Source organism: Carassius gibelio, chromosome B19 (genome assembly GCF_023724105.1).
Source record: "Carassius gibelio isolate Cgi1373 ecotype wild population from Czech Republic chromosome B19, carGib1.2-hapl.c, whole genome shotgun sequence".
NCBI classification, from domain to species: Eukaryota; Metazoa; Chordata; class Actinopteri; order Cypriniformes; family Cyprinidae; genus Carassius; species Carassius gibelio.
In genome coordinates this window covers 27,340,140-27,364,337 of record NC_068414.1, presented here as the reverse complement: position 1 = coordinate 27,364,337, position 24,198 = coordinate 27,340,140, and the positions used below count along the sequence as shown (strand labels likewise).

The 24,198-nt window shown below is 39.8% G+C and overlaps 2 protein-coding genes across 8 annotated transcripts; both read right to left on the bottom strand.

The window, feature by feature from the left end:
- Nucleotides 1-105: 105 nt before the first annotated feature.
- On the bottom strand, nt 106-22,426 carry LOC127978899 (interferon-inducible GTPase 5-like). 2 transcript variants are annotated; one of them, XM_052583864.1, is made up of 4 exons: nt 22,305-22,426; nt 6,970-7,025; nt 1,794-2,361; nt 106-1,602 (listed from the first exon to the last, which is right to left on the bottom strand). In XM_052583864.1, exons 3-4 carry the CDS (start codon nt 2,359-2,361, stop codon nt 974-976), a joined length of 1,197 nt encoding a protein of 398 aa, XP_052439824.1. In that variant the 5' UTR covers nt 6,970-7,025; nt 22,305-22,426; the 3' UTR covers nt 106-973. The 2 variants fall into 2 exon arrangements, with proteins under 2 accessions (XP_052439824.1, XP_052439823.1); XM_052583863.1 differs by lacking the exon at nt 6,970-7,025 and having other exon boundaries at nt 22,305-22,418.
- On the bottom strand, nt 7,614-22,323 carry LOC127978897 (interferon-inducible GTPase 5). Of its 6 annotated transcripts, none has more exons than XM_052583858.1 (5): nt 12,811-13,631; nt 12,360-12,461; nt 12,206-12,274; nt 9,355-9,922; nt 7,614-9,192 (listed from the first exon to the last, which is right to left on the bottom strand). In XM_052583858.1, exons 3-5 carry the CDS (start codon nt 12,245-12,247, stop codon nt 8,564-8,566), a joined length of 1,239 nt encoding a protein of 412 aa, XP_052439818.1. In that variant the 5' UTR covers nt 12,248-12,274; nt 12,360-12,461; nt 12,811-13,631; the 3' UTR covers nt 7,614-8,563. The 6 variants fall into 6 exon arrangements, with proteins under 6 accessions (XP_052439818.1, XP_052439819.1, XP_052439817.1 ...); XM_052583859.1 differs by having other exon boundaries at nt 12,206-12,271; nt 12,796-13,630; XM_052583857.1 differs by having other exon boundaries at nt 12,206-12,271; nt 12,811-13,630.
- Nucleotides 22,427-24,198: the final 1,772 nt, after the last annotated feature.

Genomic DNA, 24,198 nt, shown 5'->3' with positions numbered 1-24,198 from the left:
CTCATTACCTCTAGGAATAAATCCTTTAAAAAATTGCAAATGGTTTGGAAAAATACATTTTGTTATGGATCTACTGAATGAGAATAGAAATAATGATTCAATGAGAACGGTCATATGAAGACTTTATGTGTTATAGATGTTGCTTTCTAGGGTTGCACACTAGTACTGGAAAAATGACAGTATACGGTACATATATTTCAGATGGTACAATACCATGATCTTGCTCATTTTGGACTTGGAGGAACAAAATGGATCAACCAGATAAAACTCACTGTACTTGACAATTGTGCAGACAATATAAAATAAGAGAACATCATGAATGTTGATATAATATTATTGTAAGCACTCCATGTTTATTTATTTATTTTCTTAGTTCTACACAGGAGTTCATGTATCACAAATTCTGACTTTATAACTGACAATAGCCAATATGGAATTTATGTCAGTTGTGGCCTAATGTTTAGAAAGTCAGACTTGTAACCCAACATCAGTACCAACACCTGAGGTGCTTGAGCAAGTCACTGAACCCCTCATTGCTCCATTGGTGCCACAGCAAATGGCTGCCCGCTACTTTGTGTGTGTGTGTATGTTCACTACTCACTGTGTGCACTAGGATGGGTTAAATGCAGATCACAAATTCTAGGTATCAATTACCATACTTGGCCACATATAATGTTACTTTCACATCAAGTAATTTTGAGAAAAAAAGCCAGAATTGTTCTTAATGTAGCTTCTAAATTCAGTTATATATATTTTTCAGTCTTCTTATTTGGTATTGTTTTAGTATTTATTGTTTAATATGGATTTAGAATACTGCTTTTCTCAGGTCACTCATCTAAAGCAAAAATCAATATAACACACATTTATCATAATTGTCCATTAAAATTGTCCATTAAAAGAATTACCTTTTAAGTATTCAGTGTTATAAACCTGGCAACCAGTTTAAATATCTGGTACATTAAAATCTGTCTGATTACACTTCAGTCTCTAGCAAACTCATCAGCACATTCCTGGCATCTTCTGCTATTTCATTCAGAGCACTCTTCAGCACTGTTGACACAGACCAAAAGGACATTGCTCCTGCAGCTATAGAACCTAAAAGGGGTACAAACCTAAAAACAGATTCAACAGCATCTTCTGTCATCAGAAAGGATACATCTCTTAGTAAGGTTACCACAGAACCTGTACATATTCCTTTATACCAAGCTGACTTAATCATACCCTCTACAGTCTCTAATCTCTTCCCATATTTTTCACAGAGCTTCTCCAAAGACTCCCTATCAAGACCAAAGGCATTGCAGTATTTCTCTATCTCAACTGCTATGATGGCTAAATCCACAGCAATTGAAAGACCAGGAATAGGAATAGCTGCCACACAAGCAGACAGGAAGGCAACTTTTCCAATGTCTTCCTCGAGAGCTTTCTTCTTTTTCTCATTAATCTCCAGTGTAATATTTGGCAAAGCCAACATCAGCACTCGTCTCTTATGCTGTGGAAGCTCCTTCTCCATCCTCTCCTGCAAATCATTTAAATCATACTTTCCGAGCTCCCATCCAGAGATCAGAAACACAACAGGTTCTTCTATACCGATCTTTCTCAGACCTAGAAAAAGGAATAGTGAATTATGTAATCATTAAATATTATTCATGTACAATATGCGTATTATCATAAATTCTACAATCATGTAATATTAATTTCAGATGGCCAAAGATATATCTACAATTAAGCACAATGTTAATGACAACCTTGAAAATGTAACTGTAATTGCCTGTTAATTAAACAAATAAACCAACCTTTTTCACAGTCTTCTCGGATGGTCTCCAGTGTCTTTTTCAGGTCAAAGTTTTTCTTTCTCTTTTCAGCCTGAATGCTCAAGTCAATCTTGGAACGAACAAAATAAAACGTTTTCCCCATCCTCATGATCTCTTTGGCCAGCTGAGTGTGGCATTCTCTGAACCGATCTGAAGCAATGATGATGAAAAAATCATAACGCTTAAACTCAACCTGTTCAAGATACTCATCAGCTTTAAAGTTTGGTGATCCAATGCCAGGAAGATCCCAAACTTTCACATTTTTGTATTTTGGGTGAAGGTAAACCTCTGGTTCTGCAGTGGTCTCCACTACACCAGTTTTAGCACAGCCCTCTTCTTCATCTCCTAAACCCCTGAACGCGTTGACAAACGTGGACTTTCCAGAGCCAGACTCTCCCGTCACACCAATGTTTAGTTCTACAAGATCCTGCTGTTTAAAGTAATCCTTGATTGTGTCTACTGCTGATGGGAGATCCTGGGTAGATATGCAATCTTTAAGACCCTCCAAGTCCTTCTGGGTTATTACATCATAATCTTCAAATGTAGCCATCTAAAAAAAGAAATACCAACAGTGTGTATTGAAATATCTTGAGCAGAAATAATTTCTTGAGGTTTTTTCAACTCATCTACAAAGTTATCAGCAGATGACATCTAAAAATGTGTTTGCATATACAAACATAAAAAAGCCTTATGATTGGCTTATCTGTTGTTGCATGTAACTCAAGTACAAATGCGAAGTTCTGTCATGACAACTCTCTGAGTGTTTAGCATAATAATGTACATGACAATGTTAATATGTTTGGGCTTGGTGGAATAGATCTGCCATGCTGCTGCTGCTGTGGCAGACCTCAATACATCCACAGACATGCTGCTGTGAGCATGTATGAAATACTGCTGCTGCACATATATTTGAAATAACCCCCAACGAAGCATGAGACACAAGAAATTAACAATATAAGGCAATAAATGCATGCTGCTGAGGGTAAGAATATAAAACTGCTGCATCAGCAGACATGCATACACACATGAAAAGAATGAAAACAGGACAGGATAGAGTCAAGTCAATTCAAGTCACCTTTATTTATATAGCACTTTAAACAAAATACATTGCGTCAAAGCAACTGAACAACATTCATTAGGAAAACAGTGTGTCAATAATGAAAAATGATAGTTAAAGGCAGTTCATCATTGAATTCAGTGATGTCATCTCTGTTCAGTTAAATAGTGTCTGTGCATGTCAATTAAGTCAATGATATCGCTGTAGATGAAGTGACCCCAACTAAGCAAGCCAGAGGCGACAGCGGCAAGGAACCGAAACTCCAACGGTGACAGAATGGAGAAAAAAACCTTGGGAGAAACCAGGCTCAGTTGGGGGGCCAGTTCTCCTCTGACCAGACGAAACCAGTAGTTCAACTCCAGGCTGCAGCAAAGTCAGATTGTGCAGAAGAATCATCTGTTTCCTGTGGTCTTGTCCTGGTGGTCCTCTGAGAAAAGGTCTTTACAGGGGATCTGTATCTGGGGCTCTAGTTGTCCTGGTCTCTGCTGTCTTTCAGGCCAGTAGAGGTCCTTTCTAGGTGCTGATCCACCATCTGGTCTGGATACGTACTGGATCCGGATGACTGCAGTGACCCTCTGATCTGGATACAGACTGGATCTGGTGGCCACGGTGACCTCGGAATAAGAAAGAAACAGACAAATATTAGCGTAGATGCCATTCTTCTAATGATGTAGCAAGTACATAGGGTGTTATGTGAAGTGTTTCCAGTTCCGGTTTACCTTATTAATGCAGACTAAAAATCCTTTAAAAGATATGGATATTAAAAGCATATTAGTATGTTATGTGTATGCCAGGTTAAAGAGATGGGTCTTTAATCTAGATTTAAACTGCAAGACTGTGTCTGCCTCCCGAACAATGTTAGGTAGGTTATTCCAGAGTTTAGGCGCCAAATAGGAAAAGGATCTGCCGCCCGCAGATGATTTTGATATTCTAGGTATTATCAAATTGCCTGAGTTTTGAGAACGTAGCGTACATAGAGGATTATAATGTAAAAGGAGCTCATTCAAATACTGAGGTGCTAAACCCTTCAGGGCTTTATAAGTAATAAGCAATATTTTAAAATCTATACGATGTTTGATAGGGAGCAAAATACCCCCCAAGCAAGTAGATCTATCGCCAAGACCTATGTACCACGGCTGCTCCAAAGAGTCATGTACACTGCATATATATAAAACATATTTTATGTGTGCCTGTATACAAAGTTTTCGCTTTTACACTGAAACACACAGCGTCTCCACAACATGGCGGCGATGGTGGCAGCAACAATAAAGTTACGCTTTTTTTCTTTGCATGAACATTTGGGCGGCATTATGCAAACCTTCCCACATCGTGATGTAGACATATTGGGCCGTGTTTATACAAGCCATTTTAGGAGGGCATGGACCAGCCTTATCTTTTAAAAAGAATATCTCTTTGGGTTTGAGCCTTTAGTCTTTGCAACTTTAGGGATCTTATCTATTCACAAACAGCTTGTAACCAGGGTTCTAAATTAACTTTTTTGATCACCAGCCAATGTGGCTAGTAACTTTCTAAAGTTACCAGCCAATCAGAATTTCCACTAGCCATTTTTTTTTCGGTAAAAATAACAAATGATGAGTGCCACTGAATGAATTTGATCATTTTATTAAAACTGATGGCATGAAAAACACATATAAAGTACAATGCATACAACAAAATATACACTGACTCAAATTTAAAAAGATTAGTTCTCACCACGAAATTGCTTGTTTTGTTTTTTTTCTTTCGCGTAACTTACATGCGGCAATCCTGACAAAGCATTACGACATTCTTCTGCCATTTGGCATTACATTTTATTTTCTTTGTTTCTCTGTCGATATCATAAGGAGCCCCGGACGTCACCTGTAGGAGAAAAAAAATCAATCCGTGGCGATGGTTTTGCAATCCATCCCCTCAGTTTATAAACCGTACTCACGAATTTATAAACTGTTCCCTCGGTTTAACAAAATCGATTTTGTAAACCGTACCCTCAGTTTTTGAATCCGTACCCACAAATTCATAATCCATGCGCACGCTTTCGCAATCCGTTCCCACGGATCTAACCATACTCACGGATTCATGCAGCAAGCTCCTGTTAACACACAGTTTTATTGAATATTATTATGTGGAATAGGTTTAATAATAAAAAAAGAATAATCTTATAATCGCACTTGATTATTATTGTACAATAAACCTGGCATTGTGACTAACTCTGGAGTAATTTTTTCCTCGGTTGTAAATTGTTTTGGATAAAAGATTCTTATGCATAACCTGTATGATAATATATATTATTGATAAAAATAAAGTTATTTTTATAATTTTAATTTGTAGGCTAAATAAATGAGTACAAGAAAATAATTCATGAATTGCTTTATTTTTAAATAAACTTTGACAGTTTTGTAAATGCTTGTGTACAATTCTTTCTTAATATGCATGAAGACTTATTTTTGTTATTTTATTATACTAAGCTCCATCCACCCCACCTGCCTGAGTTAGATGCAAGTTTCTCTGTTAATGTTATTATTAAATAATGAGGCCAAAAATAACATTGCATTCAGTTAGAGAGAAAAGGAATGAAAACATAACCGGCATATTATTTGTTTTGTTTTGCTTTTTACCCTTATTTTCTTCTTTTTAGCCTTTATTGTTTTTGGCCATAAAACACAGGCGGCTGTGTCTTATCCTATTGGTGATTAATGTAAAATAAACGCTCAAAGACTCATTGGATACTATGAAAAATAATGTTTAATAAACAGAAATGAATCTGCTGGTGGGGGCGGAGCTACAAATGCGCGTCAATTTACAAATAAGAGGGAACTGATTGCGAAAGCGTGCGCACGGATTAATATGAATTCGTGGGTACGGATTCAAAAACCGAGGGTACGGTTTACAAAATCTGAGTGCACGGATTGGGAATTCGTGGGCACGGTTTGTTAATCCGTGGGTACGATTTGTTGAACCGAGGGAACAGTTTATGAATTCGTGAGTACGGTTTATAAACTGAGGGGACGAATTGCAAAACTGTCGTCACGGATTGATTTTTCTCCTACAGGTGACGTGCGGGGCTCCGTAATATCCTCATCCCCTGCCTCGTTTCTCTTTTCGCCACCAGAAATCTGTCCCAATCACCGCCGCATTTAGTTTCATCTTAATTTTTTTCTTTAACCGCTAACTCCCTCCTCTTTCAGTCTATGCTCCATGCTGTGGCTCCATTCGTTTTTCTTTCTTGTGTTTTCTGATGGACGCTCTATTCCTTTCCATGTTTTTTCGCGCTGGTTTCACTGCAAACTGCGTGCAGCCAATGAGCATATGAAACTTCATCACGTAGCATTACAGCACAGTGTTCATGGGAAATGTAGGAAGTGCTGCCAGGGGGATAAATGACCGAGAACAGAGCCTCATGTCATGCATCACCAGCCAAACTGGCTAGTAAGTTTTAATTAACACCCGCCAAAATGAATTTTAACCCGCATTTGGCGGGTTGGCGGGTGTTAATTTAGAACCCTGCTTGTAACACTCCAAGGAAAACTTGAAATCACATCATATGACCCCTTTAAGTAATTTGATAACTGTCAATGACATAACTTTTGTAATCTTATTGTATAGTAAAGCCATTAAGAGCAATAAAAAAGTTTGTCTCTGACACTGTGTGCTGCTGAAATCAACCACACACACAGCATAGCAAATGAAAACATCGACCTTAGAAATAAAAGAAGTTAAGAACACGGACATTAATGTTACGCAGCTACATATGTCCAACACCGGATACAATGTATACATATTTTGAAATTACTAAGGCAGACCCCGCAGTATGTTCTGTGATATAGATGCTAATTACAGATACTTTCTGAAGCACACTGCAACTGCTACAGCAAGCACTAGGCAAGTATTTTAATGTAAAGCAGCAAGCTCACTAGCTGCTGAAATGAAAAGTAACCGATCAGCTGTGCCATATGAATAATGATGTCATTATGTCAGATTGAGTTAGAACCACTGATCTATAATAGATTATACATAGATCAGTGGCTAGAACCTATTGGACAGTGCCATCTAGAGTTTCATGACAGAACTTTGGATATATCATCATAGATATATAATTCTTACCTTTGTCCTTCTGATTCAAAACTTGATGCTCAGTTGTTTCTTCAGGGGTGCTAATGCTATTTAGAGAAAGTTTCAGTTAGAGAATTACTAATGGGACCTATATATATATAACTATTTTGGAGCAAGATGGCTCTGACAAGATGCAACTCAAAGTATCAAAATCTGTGAATGTATACACCTAAAAACCAAACCAGACAGATATATGATCCGACTGGGATACACCCAAACACTTTCACCCGCTTTCACTTTCACTGTTATGAACAACCATTGTGACTACACTAAGAGGCAAGAAAATGCTTCTTTTGTTAGAACATAGGTGAACATGGCATGAAAGGACCTGCAGTCATTAAAAAGACTGAAGACTACAAAAATAATGCATTGGTAAATGTGCAGTTTGGTATTGGACTGATAATCAAAACAGCAGAAGTGCTGGTCTGTAACTGCAGAAAATCTGAATTAGTCACAATGCAATATTGGTCAGTGCTGACTCCCAAAATTATGTTTTATCCCCTCTCCAATTAATACATTTTCATAATCCAGCTGGAGGTAGAAATACGATCACAAGGTTTGCAAATTACATATTTAACAGCCATGACACAGAGGAAAGTTAAATATAGAGTCGAACCAAAATGACACCTTCAACATTTCTCACATTATCACAGTTTATTCGCTATATACTTTAGAACATGGTAATAAAATATGACAAGAACTCAGTTTAACTGTGTCAGAGCAAATGTCAAGTTAGTTAATTGTTTAAAATTTTCCCTTAATAATTAGTTTGGTGCATCATTCTATATGTATATAGGAATCCTTGGGATGTTATGAACATAAAAAAATAAAAATAATAATAATATATATATTATAGAGTTGTTTGGGTTTGGGATGATTTGTATGAATATATTAAGTGTGCATATGAAGCAGACTTGCTCCCTCTGGCAAAATCAAAGGTTCGAGAGTCTGTCCATATAATCTTCCCTTTCCCACTTCATAAAGTGAAACGCACATCAAAATGACAGCAGAGACTCCACTGAGGGGAAGTGCGTAGGGCTAGTTTGCATGTCTAAAAGTGGAGTGCACAGCCCTTCTCCTTTTCCCATCACATATCATATTGAAAAGGCATTTATTTTCAATAAAAATAAAAGAAATAGGCTATTTGACAAGTGGAAATAAAATACATTTTATTGGCTATTTTTAGCGGTAGGTTCAGGGAGGGCTTTGTAAAGTGGCATCCATTGAATACGATTTATAAATATGACGTTACACTCAATATTTCATGGCATTCTTTTTATAATGTGTAATATACAACAAAAACAGTAGTATATTGAAAACAACAGTAACTACAGTTATTTATCTAAATGTTACAATTATTAATACATCAAATCGTAAACATTTAATAATTTGTTTGTATTTCTCCTCAAATATAAGTTGCTTTCGATATAATTAACTGTTAGTAAATACATGTAAAGATAAATCTGTATAATAAATGTTGATTAGATATTTTGCCATTAAATGTGATAAACAAATATACTTGTCTTCAAATACCCCAAAAGCAGTTAGTTATAATGATGTTGAATATTATCATCGTTTTTTACAGTTACACTTCAGTCTCCAATGAAGCCATCAGCACATTCTTAGCATCCTCAGCTATGTCATTCAGAGCTCTCTTGAGCATTCTTGAGACTGTCAGATAAGACAAACCTCCTGCCACCAAAGTGCCAACAATTGGTATGAAGCTCACAAGTAATTCAATGGCATCTTCTGATATAAGAAGGGATGCAGCACCTAGCAAGGTTAATATTGAACTTGGGTTTATGCCTTGATGGAGGGGAGACTTCATTAGACTCTTCAGCTCCTCGATGGTCTTCCCAGATCTTTCACAGAGCCTCTGCAGTGATGGATCATCCAGACCGAATGCACGGTAGTACTTTCTCAGCTCGTCTGCTATGATGGCTATATCTGCAGCGATCGAAAGTCCAGGGAGAGGAATAGCTGCCACACAAGCAGACAGGAAGGCAACTTTTCCAATGTTTTCCTCTAGAGCTTTCTTCTTTTTCTCATTAATCTCCAGTGTAATATTTGGCAAAGCCAACATCAGCACTCGTCTCTTATGCTGTGGAAGCTCCTTCTCCATCCTCTCCTGCAGAACATTTAAATCATACTTTCCGAGCTCCCATCCAGAGATCAGAAACACAACAGGATCTTTTATACCGATCTTTCTCAGACCTAAACAGAATCCGGACAGGACATGATGATTTTTATATTAATAATTACATTAAAAATTGTTTTTACATGAGAAAAATATACTTGGTTAATATAATAATTTTAAAGAGAACATCTACATCTCTTTGTTGTTAAAAACATTGTCATGAGAACAGAATAACTAACCCTTTTCACAGTCCTCTCGTATTGTCTCCAGAGTCGTTTTCTGGTCAAAGCTCTTCTTCCTCTTCTCAGCAGTAATGCAGAAGTCAATCTTGGAACGAACAAAATAAAACGTTTTCCCCATCCTCATGATCTCTTTGGCCAGCTGAGTGTGGCATTCTCTGAACCGATCTGAAGCAATGATGATGAAAAAATCATAACGCTTAAACTCAACCCGTTCAAGATACTCATCAGCTTTAAAGTTTGGCGTTCCAATGCCAGGCAGATCCCACACTTTCACATTTTTGTATTTTGGGTGAAGGTAAACCTCTGGTTCTGTAGTGGTCTCCACTACACCAGTTTTAGCTGAGCCCTCTTCTTCATCTCCTAAACCCCTGAACGCATTGACAAATGTGGACTTTCCAGAGCCAGACTCTCCCGTCACACCAATGTTTAGTTCTACAAGATCCTGCTGTTTAAAGTACTCCTTGATCGTTTTTACTGCTGATGGGAGATCCTGGGTAGATATGCAATCTTTAAGACCCTCCAAGTCTTCCTGGGTTATTACACAATAATCTTCAAATGTAGCCATCTAAAAAAAGAAACGTGTCAACTTAGTTATAAAAAGTATTTTAAAGTTATAAATAGTCCTTACAAATGCAAAAATGAAGAAACACCTGCAATAAATATAATATGTCTAATGTATGACCTATGAAGCCTACAAATAACCTGATAAGGAATCTATCCAAAGCAATCTTTCTTTTTTTCCCATTTATCTTGTTATTATAATTTCAAAGATAATATGCATCTTCACCCCACTACATGGCTGCAGCTAAATCTGAAGTGTGTCAGATCATGAAGGCTAAATTATGTGACAGTTAAACAGTGAAAAGATAAACACTTTTAATGTTCCATGTTAACAGATCCATTTCAGCTGAAACTCCCATTTTTTATTTTGTCACAATGAAACCTTAACTTTAGATGTTTTGTATGAATTTATTAATTACATTTACATTTCATAGAATGATTTGTCCTTATTCACTTTAACAATCTCCAATCATATTAATTTTATAGGTGCTTCTCTGTGAAACTCAGGTATTAAATAAATTCAGTGCAGACAGACTGAAGTAGTTTAAGTATTTGGTTCTTTTAATTGTGATGATTTGGCTCATATTTAACAAAAACCCACTAATCCACTATCTCAATAAATTAGAATAAATTAAAAAACTCAAAACACCTGCAAAGGTTTCCCGAGCCTTCCAAATGGTCTCTCAGTTTGGTTCGCTAGGCTACACAATCATGGGGAAGACTCCTGATCTGACAGTTTTCCAGAAGACAATCACTGACACTCTCACAAGGAGCCACAAACATTCATTGCCAAAATAGGCTGGCTGTTCACAGAGTGATGTATCCAAGCATGTTAACAGAAAGTTGAGTTGAAGGAAAAAGTGTGGAGAAAAAAAAGATGCACAACCAACTGAGAGAACTGGAGCCTTATGAGGATTGTCAAGCGAAATTGATTCAAGAATTTTAGTGAACTTCACAAGTAATGGACTGAAGCTAGGTTCAAGGCATCAAGAGCCACCACACACAGACGTGTCAAGGATTTTGCTGAACCACATACAATCTTCAGAGGCCTGTGTCACGATCATTAGATGGAGTGCCCATGAGCTTCAGTAGAGGCATATAAGCAGCACACTCACTCTCACTCACTGCGAAGTCTTGTTTAGCCAGTATGACATTTCCGAGCGTTTTCCTTGTGTTTTCCTTCCGTACCTGACCTTTGGATTGTTTATACCGACTCTGATTCTCTGCTGCTTGCCCCCGACATCTGCTTGTTTCTGTAATCGATTCTGATTATCCCTACATACCTGACGCCATTACTGATCATTGCCTGTCTGACCATTCTCATCATTAAAGTTCTGCACATGGATCCGAACGTCTCTGTCTCATCATTACAGCCTGGGCTAAGGAGAAGAAGAACTGGACTGTTGCCCAATAGTCCAAAGTCCTCTTTTCAGATGAGAGCAAGTTATGAATTTCATTTGGAAACCACGGTCCTAGAGTCTGGAGAAAGGGTGGAGAGGCTCATAGCCCAAGTTACTTGTAGTCCAGTGTTAAGTTTCCAAAGTCTGTGATGATTTGAGGTGCAATATCATCTGCTGGTGTTGGTCCATTGTGTTTTTTGGAAACCAAAGTCACTGCACCCGTTTACTAAGAAATTTTGGAGCACTTCATGCTTCCTTCTGCTGACCAGCTTTTTGAAGATGCTGATTTCATTTTCCCGAAGGATTCGGCACCTTCCCACACTGCCAAAAACACCAAAAGTTGGTTAAATGACCAAGGTGTTGGTGTGCTTGACTGGCCAGCAAACTCACCAGACCTGAACCCCATAGGGAATATATGGGGTATTGTCAAGAGGAAAATAAGAAACAAGAGACCAAACAATGCAGATGAGCTGAAGCCCACTGTAAAAGAAACCTGGGCTTCCAGACCACCTCAGCAGTGCCACAAACTGATCACATCCATGCCACGCCAAATTGAGGCAGTAGTTGAAGCAAAAGGAGCCCCTACCAAGTATTGAGTACATGAACAGTTTTTTTTTTTTATTGGTCTTATGAAGTATTAAAATTTGTTAAGATAGTGAATTGGTAGGGTTTTGTTAAATGTGAGCCAAAATCATTACAATTAAAAGAACAAAAGACTTAAAATATTTCAATCTTGCGTGCACTGAATTGATTTAATACACAAGTTTCACAATTTCAGTTGAATTACTGAAATAAATGAACTTTTTCACGACATTCTAATTCATTGCGAAGCACCTATATGTCATATGGAAATATTTTAAAGCATTTATGACTGAAATTGTAACAACCTTTGTCACTCCAGCTTGGCTATCTGGGCCATTTATCTGCATATTTCCCCTTTGTACCAGACATCACTGCTTTCGAAATAAAGGGTTGTTATTGTGATCCTTGAATTATTTAAAATAATTGCAAAATTACAATATAATAAAACAGAAATCTTACCTTTCTTCAAACCAAGCTTCCAGGCACGATATGAAGGAATATTTAGGATAAATGACCAAAAGGAGAAGTGCTGTTTTGCCTTCACAGATGTGATATTCACAGCTGTAGGAATAGAAGTTTGAAACACATTCAATACAGCTACATTATAATGTAAAACTTGAATCGTTAGGTATTTTCAATGTTAGATATGTTTGCTAAAAGAAGAACAAAAATCTGACCAATGCATCACTACGTCAGTATTTAAAGAGATTTGATAAATATTGGAAACAATAGCTAACAATATATTCTGCCAGCTCACAGTTAATGTTTTATTTATATCCATGTTTTTATTATGAAATATTGATTCATAGACGTTAATGGCTACCAGAAAATCGGATTATTGCAGAATATAACTAGGAGAATACTAATATCAAGAGTAGAAATGCATCGCAATGACCTGTATTTTTCTTACCAAATTCTTCTGGAGCAATCTATACAGCAAGAATGTCCTTACAGCAGATAGGCTTGTAAACTTTTCCACTGGACGGAAAACCAAAGGAGGGCCACCCAAGAAATACTTTCACTTTCGCTGCTATTTATTATCATAAAGTTCAAGGGCGGAGGTTTGAGGGGGAGGGGTGGGTCACCCATGACGACTCACGTGCACTTTTTTAAGTTATACCCTACATTTCATGCATTTATGTAATATTATATATTAAAAATACATTTAGAATGATCAATAACTACTGTACAAAGAATAAAACAAACAAACAATAAACCAAATTCAGAAAAGCCGCCTGTTTTTCCGAATTGCAGATGACCTTTCTTTCAAGTCTTCTGATACATTTTCGGCCAAAGATTTCTCCGTGTGCTAGATCGCAGCCAGTTTCTTATTCTCCTCATAATGGAGAAACTTGTTTTATAATGTAGAATAGTCTGAAAAAAAGGGATATTTGTCTTTCTGTGGTTCCTCTTTTAAGTTTCTCAAAAGTGATCGGCGATTCGATTGCACATTTTACAAGATCCATTTCAGCTGTCTCAAGCTGAGAGTGAGTCTTAAGGCTTGCAGGACTGAAAGCCGTTTTTCTCACAGCCGAATACTCCATCACACGACACTTCATGTGAAAATCACAATTCCAATTCAGCCTGCAGTGACTCAGTCCACCACATTTTAATTCACGAGTTTATAAAAATACCATAAATTTCCATTATTCAGTTAACTTGCTTAATGCTGTGTACACACCAAAAGATTTTTTACATCTTATAAGATTTTCAAAATGTGATAGACCACAAACATGAGGATAAAAAAATCCTAGATTTAACCGTTTTGCTCCTATAGTGTGTGGTGTGCCATGATGTGACAAACAGATTTTCAACCCGAGTCTCGACTGTGAACACAGGAAATCTCACGAGACTTCAGAATAAGCATTGCAGACAATGTGCGGGAAGAAATTGCAATGATAATGTTTGGAATGATATTCACCGAAATTTCACCAAAAAAAATAAATAAATAAAGAAAAGGTCCTGGAGACAGCGGGGACATGGTCTGTACAAGTTACAGAGGTGAGCAATGGTCTCAAAATCACACATATATATAATTGTTGTTCTCAGTCTCTCTTGGAAAGGAGATCATTTTCTCTTTAAAATTGCCTTATTAAATACACTTTAAGTAATTGTTATCAGATCTTACATCACTCTTTGAGAACGTGATCATTGCTTTCTGACTGGATATTGTTTTGTTTCACGTGATAATCTCCAGAGCGTGCACGCTTTTGTCCTCTGGGTTCCCCCCACACATCAGGATTTCTGATCGTAAATATTAAACATGTGGAATATTTACGATTCGCTATCGGGGCAGCTCCGAGTTTCTTACGATCAGGTTCGAGGACTCTTAACACACCTCACACCAAGGGAAAATCTGATAAGATAATCTGTAGAACCGTCAAGATAATCGGGACATAGCTAGGATTGTCAGAAGCGAGGAAATCGGCCTAAAATCAGCCCGATTATCTTTTGGTGTGTACCCAGCATAAGTGGGAAATTAATAAAAAGTCCTCTCATGCCGCCTATCGCGACAAGTTGGGTACACACCAAAAGCTTATTGGGCTAATTTGGGGCCTATTCCCCCCTTTCTGACAATCCTAACCATGTCCTGATTATCTTGATGGTTCAACATGTTTAATATTTACAATCAGGAATCCTGAGGTGTGGGGGGATCCCAGAGGACAAACGTGCGAACGCTCTGGAGATTATCACGTGAAACGAAACATTATCCAATCAGAAAGTGAGATGATGGAAGACAGAAGGAGTCATGGAACAGCAAAGTGAAATTGATGTTGACAGCAGAGATGGAGGATCAGCTTGTTGATTTGTTTATACAATATGTCATGTATAAAACCATTCCAAATACTATAATTGCAGTTTCTTCATGCATACTGTCCGCCATGCTTATTCTGAAGTCTCGCAAGATTTTGTGAGATTTTTTTGTGTTCACAGTTGAGACTCTGGTTGAAAATCTGTTCGTGTGTGGTGTGTCACATCATGGCACACCACACACTATAGGAGCAAAACAGTTAAATCTAGTATTTTTTTATCCTCATAAGATTTTCAAAATGTGATAGACCACAAACATAAGATGTAAAAAATATTTTGTATGTACCTACTACCCAGCAAAAGAATCATGATGATCGCGGTTCGCAATTTTTCATTTGTTGATATCTGATCATTGACAAAATATTAATTTAATACACAACGCTACACATGAACACAATCAGGAACAACAATTATTATTCAAAATTGAGAAAATACATTGTACTTTAACGACTTCTGCAATGCAGTTTTTTCAGACGAGATTGTTAAGGTATTCCCTGTGGGAGTTGGTATGGTATATGGTAGCCTAATATCATGTAGCATGTCTCAATCTATATAATCTCTTGACATGTCAGTGCCATTTCAAAGGGCCCTTTGGATTGAAGGGGTTCTACAACTGATGGGACACTTTGTTAAGGTTTAATGTTTCGTTTCAAAGCATAGTTTTTGGTCCCAAACCCTGTTATTTATATGGCAGTCTATGTGACATTCTCAAGCCTCCTTGTTTTCATCAAATTATCTTAAATTGTGTTCTGAAGATGAACAAAGCTTTTACGGGTTTGGAACGACATAAGTGTAAGTGATTAATGACAAAATTCTAAATTTGGGATGGAGTAACCCTTTAAGACTAAAACTCTGAGCAGCCTTATACATACTGTTTCTGCTTGTGCTCGAGAATGAATGGATGCAAAATCTCCAACTAACAGGTAGGCCTACAGTCAAATAGTAGGCTATCATAAGTCGCCTAAAGCATTGTGGCATCTGAGGCCATGATGTTGCGTTACTTTTGGAAGGGGAAGGCAAATTAAACAGGAGAAAGGTTCAAAATCAAACACTATCTAGTAATTAAAATAATATCCTATGTCCAGCTAACAAAATAAATGTCCCCAGGACGTCCCCTAAATGGCCTCTGTGAATGTCCCCCTCTGAATGTCATTTTATTTGACTTTTAGGCTAATCAAAGACAACAGACACGTTGTATTTAAATTCAACAATTGTAAATATGCAATGCTCTTTTCGCGTGCGTGTGTGTGTGTGCGTGTGTTGGTGGATGGGTGTGTGCCCGCGTTTCTCTGGTTGTCAGCTGTGGTTAGTCCGATTGTCATGATCCTGGTATTCTCTCTCTCTCTCATTAGCCTCTCATTACACGCACTCACACTCTAGCTCATTATCCCACTCACCTTCAGCTGCTTTCCATTACCTCATTCCTGTGCTCTCTCCGCACCGGTTTCCTACCTTCGCTGATTAGACGCTCTATTTCTAGACTTTCCCTTCCTCTGTTCTTTGTCAGATTATTGCCTGATGTTACGTATCCAAAACCATCCTCCTTACCTCTGTATAGTCCTGTCGTGTCATGTCCCGTCTGAAGTGTGAACCTGATTAATAGCCTTAACACCTTGCCTCTGCTCTGTTCATCCTCCAGTTACGTGAGTGGTCCACGGTTGGTGTATCCGTGCTCTGAATGCACCCAGCCACTCTCTCTCTCTGCCTCCCGGGGTTTTCCCGTGGCCGGCCGAGACCGCAGTGTTCTGTTGCTTCTCTGTTGAAAGACTTTCTGTTCCTGTGGGGCTGAGACTATTATCAGTTGGAGTTATTACCCAGAGACTTTGTGTTTGATCATACTGCCTCGACCGCTACCTGTGGTTCCTTCTGATTACTGAGATTCTTCATTAAACTGTCAAAATCACCTTCTGCTTTTGGGTCCTCTCTCCTTATTACTGACAGAATACTGACAACTAATGGACCCAGCAAAGAAGAGTCCCCTTCAGTCCACACTCTAACTCCAGGGAGCCATGCTAGGCCGTCATGAGGAGGAGCTGACCGCCGATCGCAACGCAATGGACTCCCTCGCGGCTCGTATGACTGAGATGTCGTAGGAGCTTCTTCACCTTCGCCTCGAGTCATCCAGAGAGCAGGACGCGCAAGAGCCCAGAATCAACAACCCACCATGTTATGCCGGTGAGCCCAGGGCGTGGTTGTCTTCTCGTTACAGTCGTCCACATATGCCAGTGAACGCTCCCGCATCGCCTTCGTCATCTCCCTGCTGTCCAGCCGGGCACGAGAATGGGGAACAGCGGTATGGAACTCCGACGCCAACTGCCTCACTCGTTATTCCCTCTTCAGGGAGGAAATGCTGCGGGTCTTCAACCGTTCTGCGTACGGGGCGGGGGCTTCCCGGCAGCTGTCCACTCTGCATCAAGGAAGAGGGACAGCAGCAGATTTCTCGGTCGAGTTTCACACCTTATCCGCTTCCTGCGACTGGAACGAATCAGCCTTGGTCGCCCGTTTCCTAGAAGGGCTCCGTGCCAATATCAAGGATGAGATCCTCGCACGCGAAGTTCCCACCCGTCTGGACCCTCTGATCCACTTGGCCATCCGAGTGGAGAAGCGCTTTGAGGTACGTCGCCGCAGTCGCTACCAGGAAGGACCTCTTTCCTCCGCCCCTACACCGCCCCCCAGCGCTGACTCTGAGCCCATGTAGTTGGGTGGACGCCGTATCTCCGCGGCCGAACGCCAACGCTGCATCATGTCTCGTCTGTGCATGTACTGCGAATCTGCCTCTCACCTGGTCTCCACCTGTCCGGTAAAAGCCAGCGCTCACCAGTAGAGAGAGGGTTACTGGGGAGCGCTTCAACCCTAGACCCTCCGTCACGCACATGCACTACTTTCTCTGCCCTTCTCCACTGGGCGGGTTCCTCTGCCTCTTGCACAGCCTTGGTTGACTCAGGAGCCGAGGGGAACTTTGTGGATGAAGCCTGGGCTCGTGATCAGGGGATTCCACTCATAGAACGCAGGGACTTCATACCTGTCTATGTCCTTGATGATAGTATCCTCTCTAGAGTGCGCTTTGCCACAGCTCCGGTGAGTCTCACCATTTCTGGAAATCATCAAGAGAAAATTTCCTTTTTTGTTTTTCATTCCCCTGTTGTTTTAAGTCATCCCTGGTTAGTTGAACATAGCCCACAGATTAACTTGTCTAAAAGTTCAATCCTTTCTTGGACTTTGGCGTGTCATGCTAAGTGTTTAATGTCTGCTATTCCCCCTGTCTCTTCTGTCTCTGTTTCTCAGGAGGAGCCAGGTGAATTGTCTGGGGTTCCGGAGGAGTACCATGATCTGCGAGCGGTTTTCAGTTGTTCCAGGGCCACTTCTCTTCCTCCCCATCGACCCTACGATTGCAGTATCGACCTTCTGCCGGGTACCACGCCCCCTCGTGGGAGACTTTATTCTCTCTCTATCCCTGAGCGCGAGGCTCTAGAGAAGTGTCTATCCGATTCGCTAGAGGCAGGGACCATCGTCCCTTCCTCCTCCCCTGCCAGTGTGGGTTTTTTCTTTGTTAAAAAGAAGGACGGTTCTTTACGCCTCTGTGTACATTATCAAGGGCTGAATGACATCACGGTCAAGAACCGTTATCCTCTGCCGCTCATGTCATCCGCCTTCGAGATTCTGCGATCTTCGATCTTTTCGAAACTAGACCTTCGTAATGCTTACCATCTTGTCCGCATAAAGGAGGGGGACGAGTGGAAGACGGCGTTTAACACACCCTTAGGTCACTTTGTAAATGGTGTCCTTCCCTTCGGTTTAGTCAACGCTCCCGCCGTGTTCCAGGCATTAATTAACGATGTTCTCAGGGATATGTTGAACATTTTAATCTTTGTCTATCTCGATGATATTTAAATTTTTCCCCCTCTCTCCAAGTACATACCCAGCACGTTCGTCAGGTCCTCCAGCGACTTCTCGGGAATCGACTATTCGTCAAGGCCGAGAAGTGTATGTTTCACGCTCAATCGATTTCCTTTTCGGGGTCTATAATTTCTGCGGAGGGCATTGGCATGGATCCCTCTAAGGTCAGGGTGGTCACCGAGTTGCCAGTCCCTGATTCGTGGTTGCGCTTCAACATTTTTTGGGCTTTGCTAATTTTTACAGTCGATTTTTCCGTAACTATAGCCTTATCGCCGCCCTGTTAACTGCTCTCACGTCTGCCAAGGTCCGTTTTCTTTGGACTGAGGAAGCTCAAGCCGCCTTTGATCACCTAAAATTCCTTTTTACATCCGCACCTATATCAAAGACCCCCAACATCTCCAGACAATTCATTGTAGAGGTTGACGCGTCAGAGGTGGGCATGGGAGCCGTCCTCTCCCAGCACTCACTCTCTGATGAGAAAGTCCACCCCTGCGCTTATTATTCACATCGCCTAACCCCTGCCGAACGCAATTACGATGTCGGTAATCGCGAATTATTAGCGATCCGCCTTGCCTTAGGAGAGTGGCGTCACTGGCTTGAGGGCGCTCCTGTCCCGTTCATTGTGTGGACAGATCACAGAAATTTAGAGTACATTCGTTCGGCTAAGAGACTCAACGCTCGACAGGCTCGCTGAGCTCTTTTTTTTCACTAGCTTTGACTTTTCTATCTCCTATCATCCCGGTTTGAAAAACCTTAAACCAGACGCGCTTTCGCGGCAGTTCGCTTCACCAGAGGATGTTCCCACGGAGGAGGAAATCCTTCCTCAGAGCATGGTGGTGGGTGCAGCTGTCTGGGGAGTCGAACGATTGGTCAAACGCTCTCTGGCCCACACTGTCACTCCCCATCTTTGTCCTAGGGGTCTGTTATTCATTCCCCCTTCCGCTCGTCTCGCCGTCCTCAAATGGGGTCATGCCTCCAAATTGTTCGCCCATCCTGGCGTTAGGGGCACCATCGCAGCTATCCACCAAAGGTTCTGGTGGCCCTCTCGTGAGCGTGAAATACGCCATTTCATCGCTTCATGCTCTGTCTGCGCCCAGACTAAGTCTGGTAATTCGCCCCCTGCGGGATTACTACGCCCCAGTCGTGTCCATGGTCACACATCGCCATGGACTTTATCACTGGTCTTCCTCCCTCTGAGGGATACTCCGTGATACTTACAGTCGTTGACCGGTTCTCTAAAGCCGCCCGCTTTATCCCTTTACCCAAGCTCCCGTCCGCTAAAGAGACAACCCAAATTGTCGTCGACCAGATTTTTGAAATCCATGGGCTCCCCACGGACATCGTCTCCCATAGGGGTCCCCAATTTTCCTCGCTCTTTTGGAGGGAGCTTTGTCGCTTAACTGGAGCGTCGGTTAGTCTCTCCTCCGGCTTTCGTCCGCAGACTAACGGCCAGGCCGAGCGGACCAACCAAATAGTCAGACGTATCCTTTTCGTAGATAAATACCTTTTCGTAGCTATAATGTCTAATAATATAAAAGTATAAATACCTTTTCGCCCAAACAAAAGCGAAAACTCAAGGCCGTGTCTGTGGAAATCACCGGGATGACCGTTAACTGTCACTATGCAGCTGATCTTTGCCATGGATACATGCTGCGTGCCCTAAAGTGATTCGATCATGTTGTCAGTTGATTGACACCTGCTTGGATCCATAGACAGTAAAAGAAATGGACACAGCGACCCCATTGGATTCAACGGAGAAAAATTAAGTCAATTACAAGCACGCATTTCCTGGGGGTCGGGCGTACTGCGCAGATTCAATCTGAGATTGATGACGTAGATGTCATGTGAGAATCCTGTAAGTCTTCTAATCGCTGTGTCAGCGTGAACAGGAGCACATTTTGGTAAGTATTCTGATTAATTAACTCCCTTGACTTTATGTCTCCACGTTCCCCCGATAGCCTCATAGACAGTAAAAGATTGCCAGGGAGCTTCTCCTCCTGTCCATACGGTAATTTATCCACTGTGCGACAGAGAGTCGCTGGTTATGACGCAATCATTAGCCTAAACTGCTTCTACGGGACCATAACGTTAGATACAGCCTTTTATACATTTTCGTGTTTCTTTAGAAATAATTAATGGACAAATGGAGTCTTTAAACGCCTCAGATGTAAAGTTATTCGCTGTCAAAGTGACGCCAAAATGAATGGGAGTCAGTGGAATGCTAACAGCAGGTAGGGGTCCGCTAGCCAATGGTGGCGCCCAGGGGTGCTTCAAAAAAATATGAAACCCTGCCCCACTGCTTGGATCCTATCCCCCAATGTGGCTATGACCATTTTTTTTTCTTTTTTTCTTCTTTTTTTAGGCTGCATGTAGTATAGCAGTCTTAAATGCAATAACTTAAATTATACATTTCCTAAATAACTTTTCTTGTCGGCTTACATAACAGTTTAATACGTAAATGGAAAGAATAAATTTATTTGTCTGTGTTATTTTCCACTTTGTTTTCTTCATGTTTTCCTTGGCTGCATTCATCACTGTAGAATAACATTCTAGAGCTCCTGGGATGTATCCTTATTTTCTTAATTCATTGGGAATGCATAAACCTAATTGTAGCTATATGTTCAATTATATTATATCATGATTCTGATGTTTAAATTCTGAAGACAGACTCCTGATTTGATTACATTTTTAATTAGATAAGTTACTCCAATTTTCATTTTCCAGAAATTACAATTATTAATTTAACATTAACTTCATTTTACTATGTTTTCAAATCTATTATACTACAGTAAATAATAATAATATAAATTGCAAAAAAAATTTTTTGCATTCTATTATCACAGTAAAAAAAAAAAAGTATTTTGTTTTAAGGAAGGATACCCTTTAAAATTCAATATGGGCTTATATATTTTAGTTTAATTTTGTCAGCTCTCTTTGTCTGAGTTGCAAGGTGTCAGGTCATGTGTTGAGAAGGTTACTTTGGAAATGTAATAGGTTACAGATTACAATTTACCCTATATTAAATGTAATATGTAGTATAACTGTTACAGTGACTTATGTAATGTAAGTGTAATTTAATTTAGCTTTTTTTCAGAAACTGTAACAGATTACACTTACATTTATTTTGCAATTAAATTTAGTAACATTAAACTGCCCAACTCTGGTCAGGTCTGATGATAAAGGATAAATGACTGGATTTTTCAAGTGTTGACTTGGACGAAAACAGGGACTTTCGCAACGCAAACTGGCTCGTCAAAAAGAGGACCAAATACGGACGTAAGTGGACGTCCTCCGAACGTCCGTCCGTGAACGTACCCCGGACCTAAACGGACGTTCGGAACGTCCTGGGGACGTCCTCTGTTTGCTGGGTGTAGCCTACACTTATTTTTGTTGAAACAAAATTAAAGAGATTGTGCCCTAACATAAGTTTGCAACACGAGCGTTTTACCTTTTCCCCAAATGTAGGATGCTTATAAAAGCATTTGATAGACGTACATATAAAACAGAATGCATCTAAAAGCGCAATTCACCCAAGCTATACTTTCAGTTCCATTGAGACAGAAATTCTTGTCACAGGCAACAGGCAAGTAAATATAGCCTACCTACCCGTAGTAGTTAGTAGGCTATTTGCTCATATCCGCACATAAACGCGGGATCATCGGGACACAATGCGTCATAATGCCGATCAAAACATACCTTGTACATTCACGACTTTCGTAATTGTTTCAAAGATGGTCTCCTTATTACAGTATTAACTTAAGGGATTTGAATAAGATCAGTATTTCTCAACCTTCACTATCAATCTCCGCGGATTTACTCATTAATATACATGAAGAACGGTCCAATTATTACTCAGTAACCGTTCATGGTTATTGGCATCTACACGATTACGTTCTAAATATAACCTGTTCGACCTTAAGTTGTTACTGCCAGAAGTTTAATAGAGGTAACACGCCATATTCGAGAGCGGAATGTAATTTGATATGAAATGTTTATATATAGGCTATTCCAAATAAATAAATGAACGAATAAATACATTGTCTACACTGTTACGGTCAGCCTACTAGATACATAGTTTAATATATTTATACATTAAGATTTAAATATATATATCAAAAAGTGCATTGAATACGTATGATAATGCAATGCTTCTAGACGTCATGAATCTGCCTAAACTTTCCACCAGAGGTCTCTGTCGCATAACAGATTTTCTGTGGCTTCCTATCTATAAACGGTCTTGAACACTGTAGACCTCTTCATTTGCTTTTTGCATTGGCGTGTTAGGAGGCTCAGGTGGTGTTGCATTTACAGCAAAGACGACACGATGACCTTTACTGAAAAGCTTCTGTTAAATTGAGAGTCTGACAATAAATTAATGTGAGGGAGGAGAACTGGGGTCATAACCTGTGACTACCTCATTGAAAGAAATTTGTGGAACAGATGTGACCGTTACTGCAAAGATAAAGATCACAGTGAGATCTGTGTCTATTAGCACAATATATAGGCCTTTTTGCTGTCTGTTTTCACACTGGCCTCAGGAAACAATGTACAACCAAAGATTTCAGTTTATGTTAAATGTTTCTATTTCAAAGGGGCTTGACCAGGTGTATAAGCAATACCCTTTACAGACTACACTAAAATATAGACTTAAATAGCTGTGTGAATGAGAAAGACAGTATGAACCCGATTAAAAACACTGACATCCATTTTGTTTTGCTTATAACTAGTTTCCTGAAAGATGTTTGGTCTTTTTGTTAATGTATGTTTGATTAACTAATACAGACAAACACATCTTTATCATTTTCTGACTGAATGCAAACCATCTGACCTACTGTTGATAGTGTGATGTGATGCATTACGTTTGAGATGATGGGAAGAACAAGGAGTGAAATAGGGAAATTCTAATCAGTGTAGCTTCGTCAGCATAGTCCTTATCTGCTGTTTCTGTTTACTGAAGCCCTCTGTTCTGCCATTATTTTCAACCCCCAGTTGAGATTTGCTAGCGTGTGTGCTTGTTCCGTTATATCGAGTGCTATGAGGTTTATTTTGAAACCTATAGCTTTTGTTTAGAGAGTCTTAAGCGACCGTTGGGGATAGATATCTCACTAAAACAACTTTGAAAGCCTATCTCTCTTACACAAGCACACACATGCATCGGTACACTGTGTTCCCGAGAAAGACACGTCTTGCTCCTTTAGAATGTTCTGCCCTGCCTCAGCACTATTTCCCAGCTACGTGTGCTGCGTGGCAAATGTAACATCATGACATCTTATCCATCTTAGAAAGATCAGTTACATTTGCAACAGTTGTACACAATACATACAGTGTATTTTGCAAGTGGATAATAATAGTTTGAATATAACACCCCCCCCCCCCACACACACACACTATTATTAGAATAAGTTGTAGTATTATACACCCAACCCAAACAAAAATGTAAAAATATCATATTGCTTGTACTAGCCTACTACTACTGATTATTATTACAATTTTTATTATTTCTATTGTAACTAAGATGTCTGTATGCATTCATACTTTGTTCGTTTATTAACTAAGTCTGTGTAATTGCAATATTTTAGACCAAGTAATG

Coding starts and splice junctions, on each gene's coding strand:
- LOC127978899 (XM_052583863.1), bottom strand. Junction 1,603..1,793: donor CCGAGAAGACTGTGAAAAAG/GTTGGTTTATTT, acceptor TCCTTTTTCTAG/GTCTGAGAAAGATCGGTATA.
- LOC127978897 (XM_052583858.1), bottom strand. CDS start 12,247: ATGCAGATAAATGGCCCAGATAGCCAAGCTGGAGTGACAAAG. Junction 9,923..12,205: donor GCCAAGCTGGAGTGACAAAG/GTTGTTACAATT, acceptor TTCTTTTTTTAG/ATGGCTACATTTGAAGATTA. Junction 9,193..9,354: donor ACGAGAGGACTGTGAAAAGG/GTTAGTTATTCT, acceptor GATTCTGTTTAG/GTCTGAGAAAGATCGGTATA.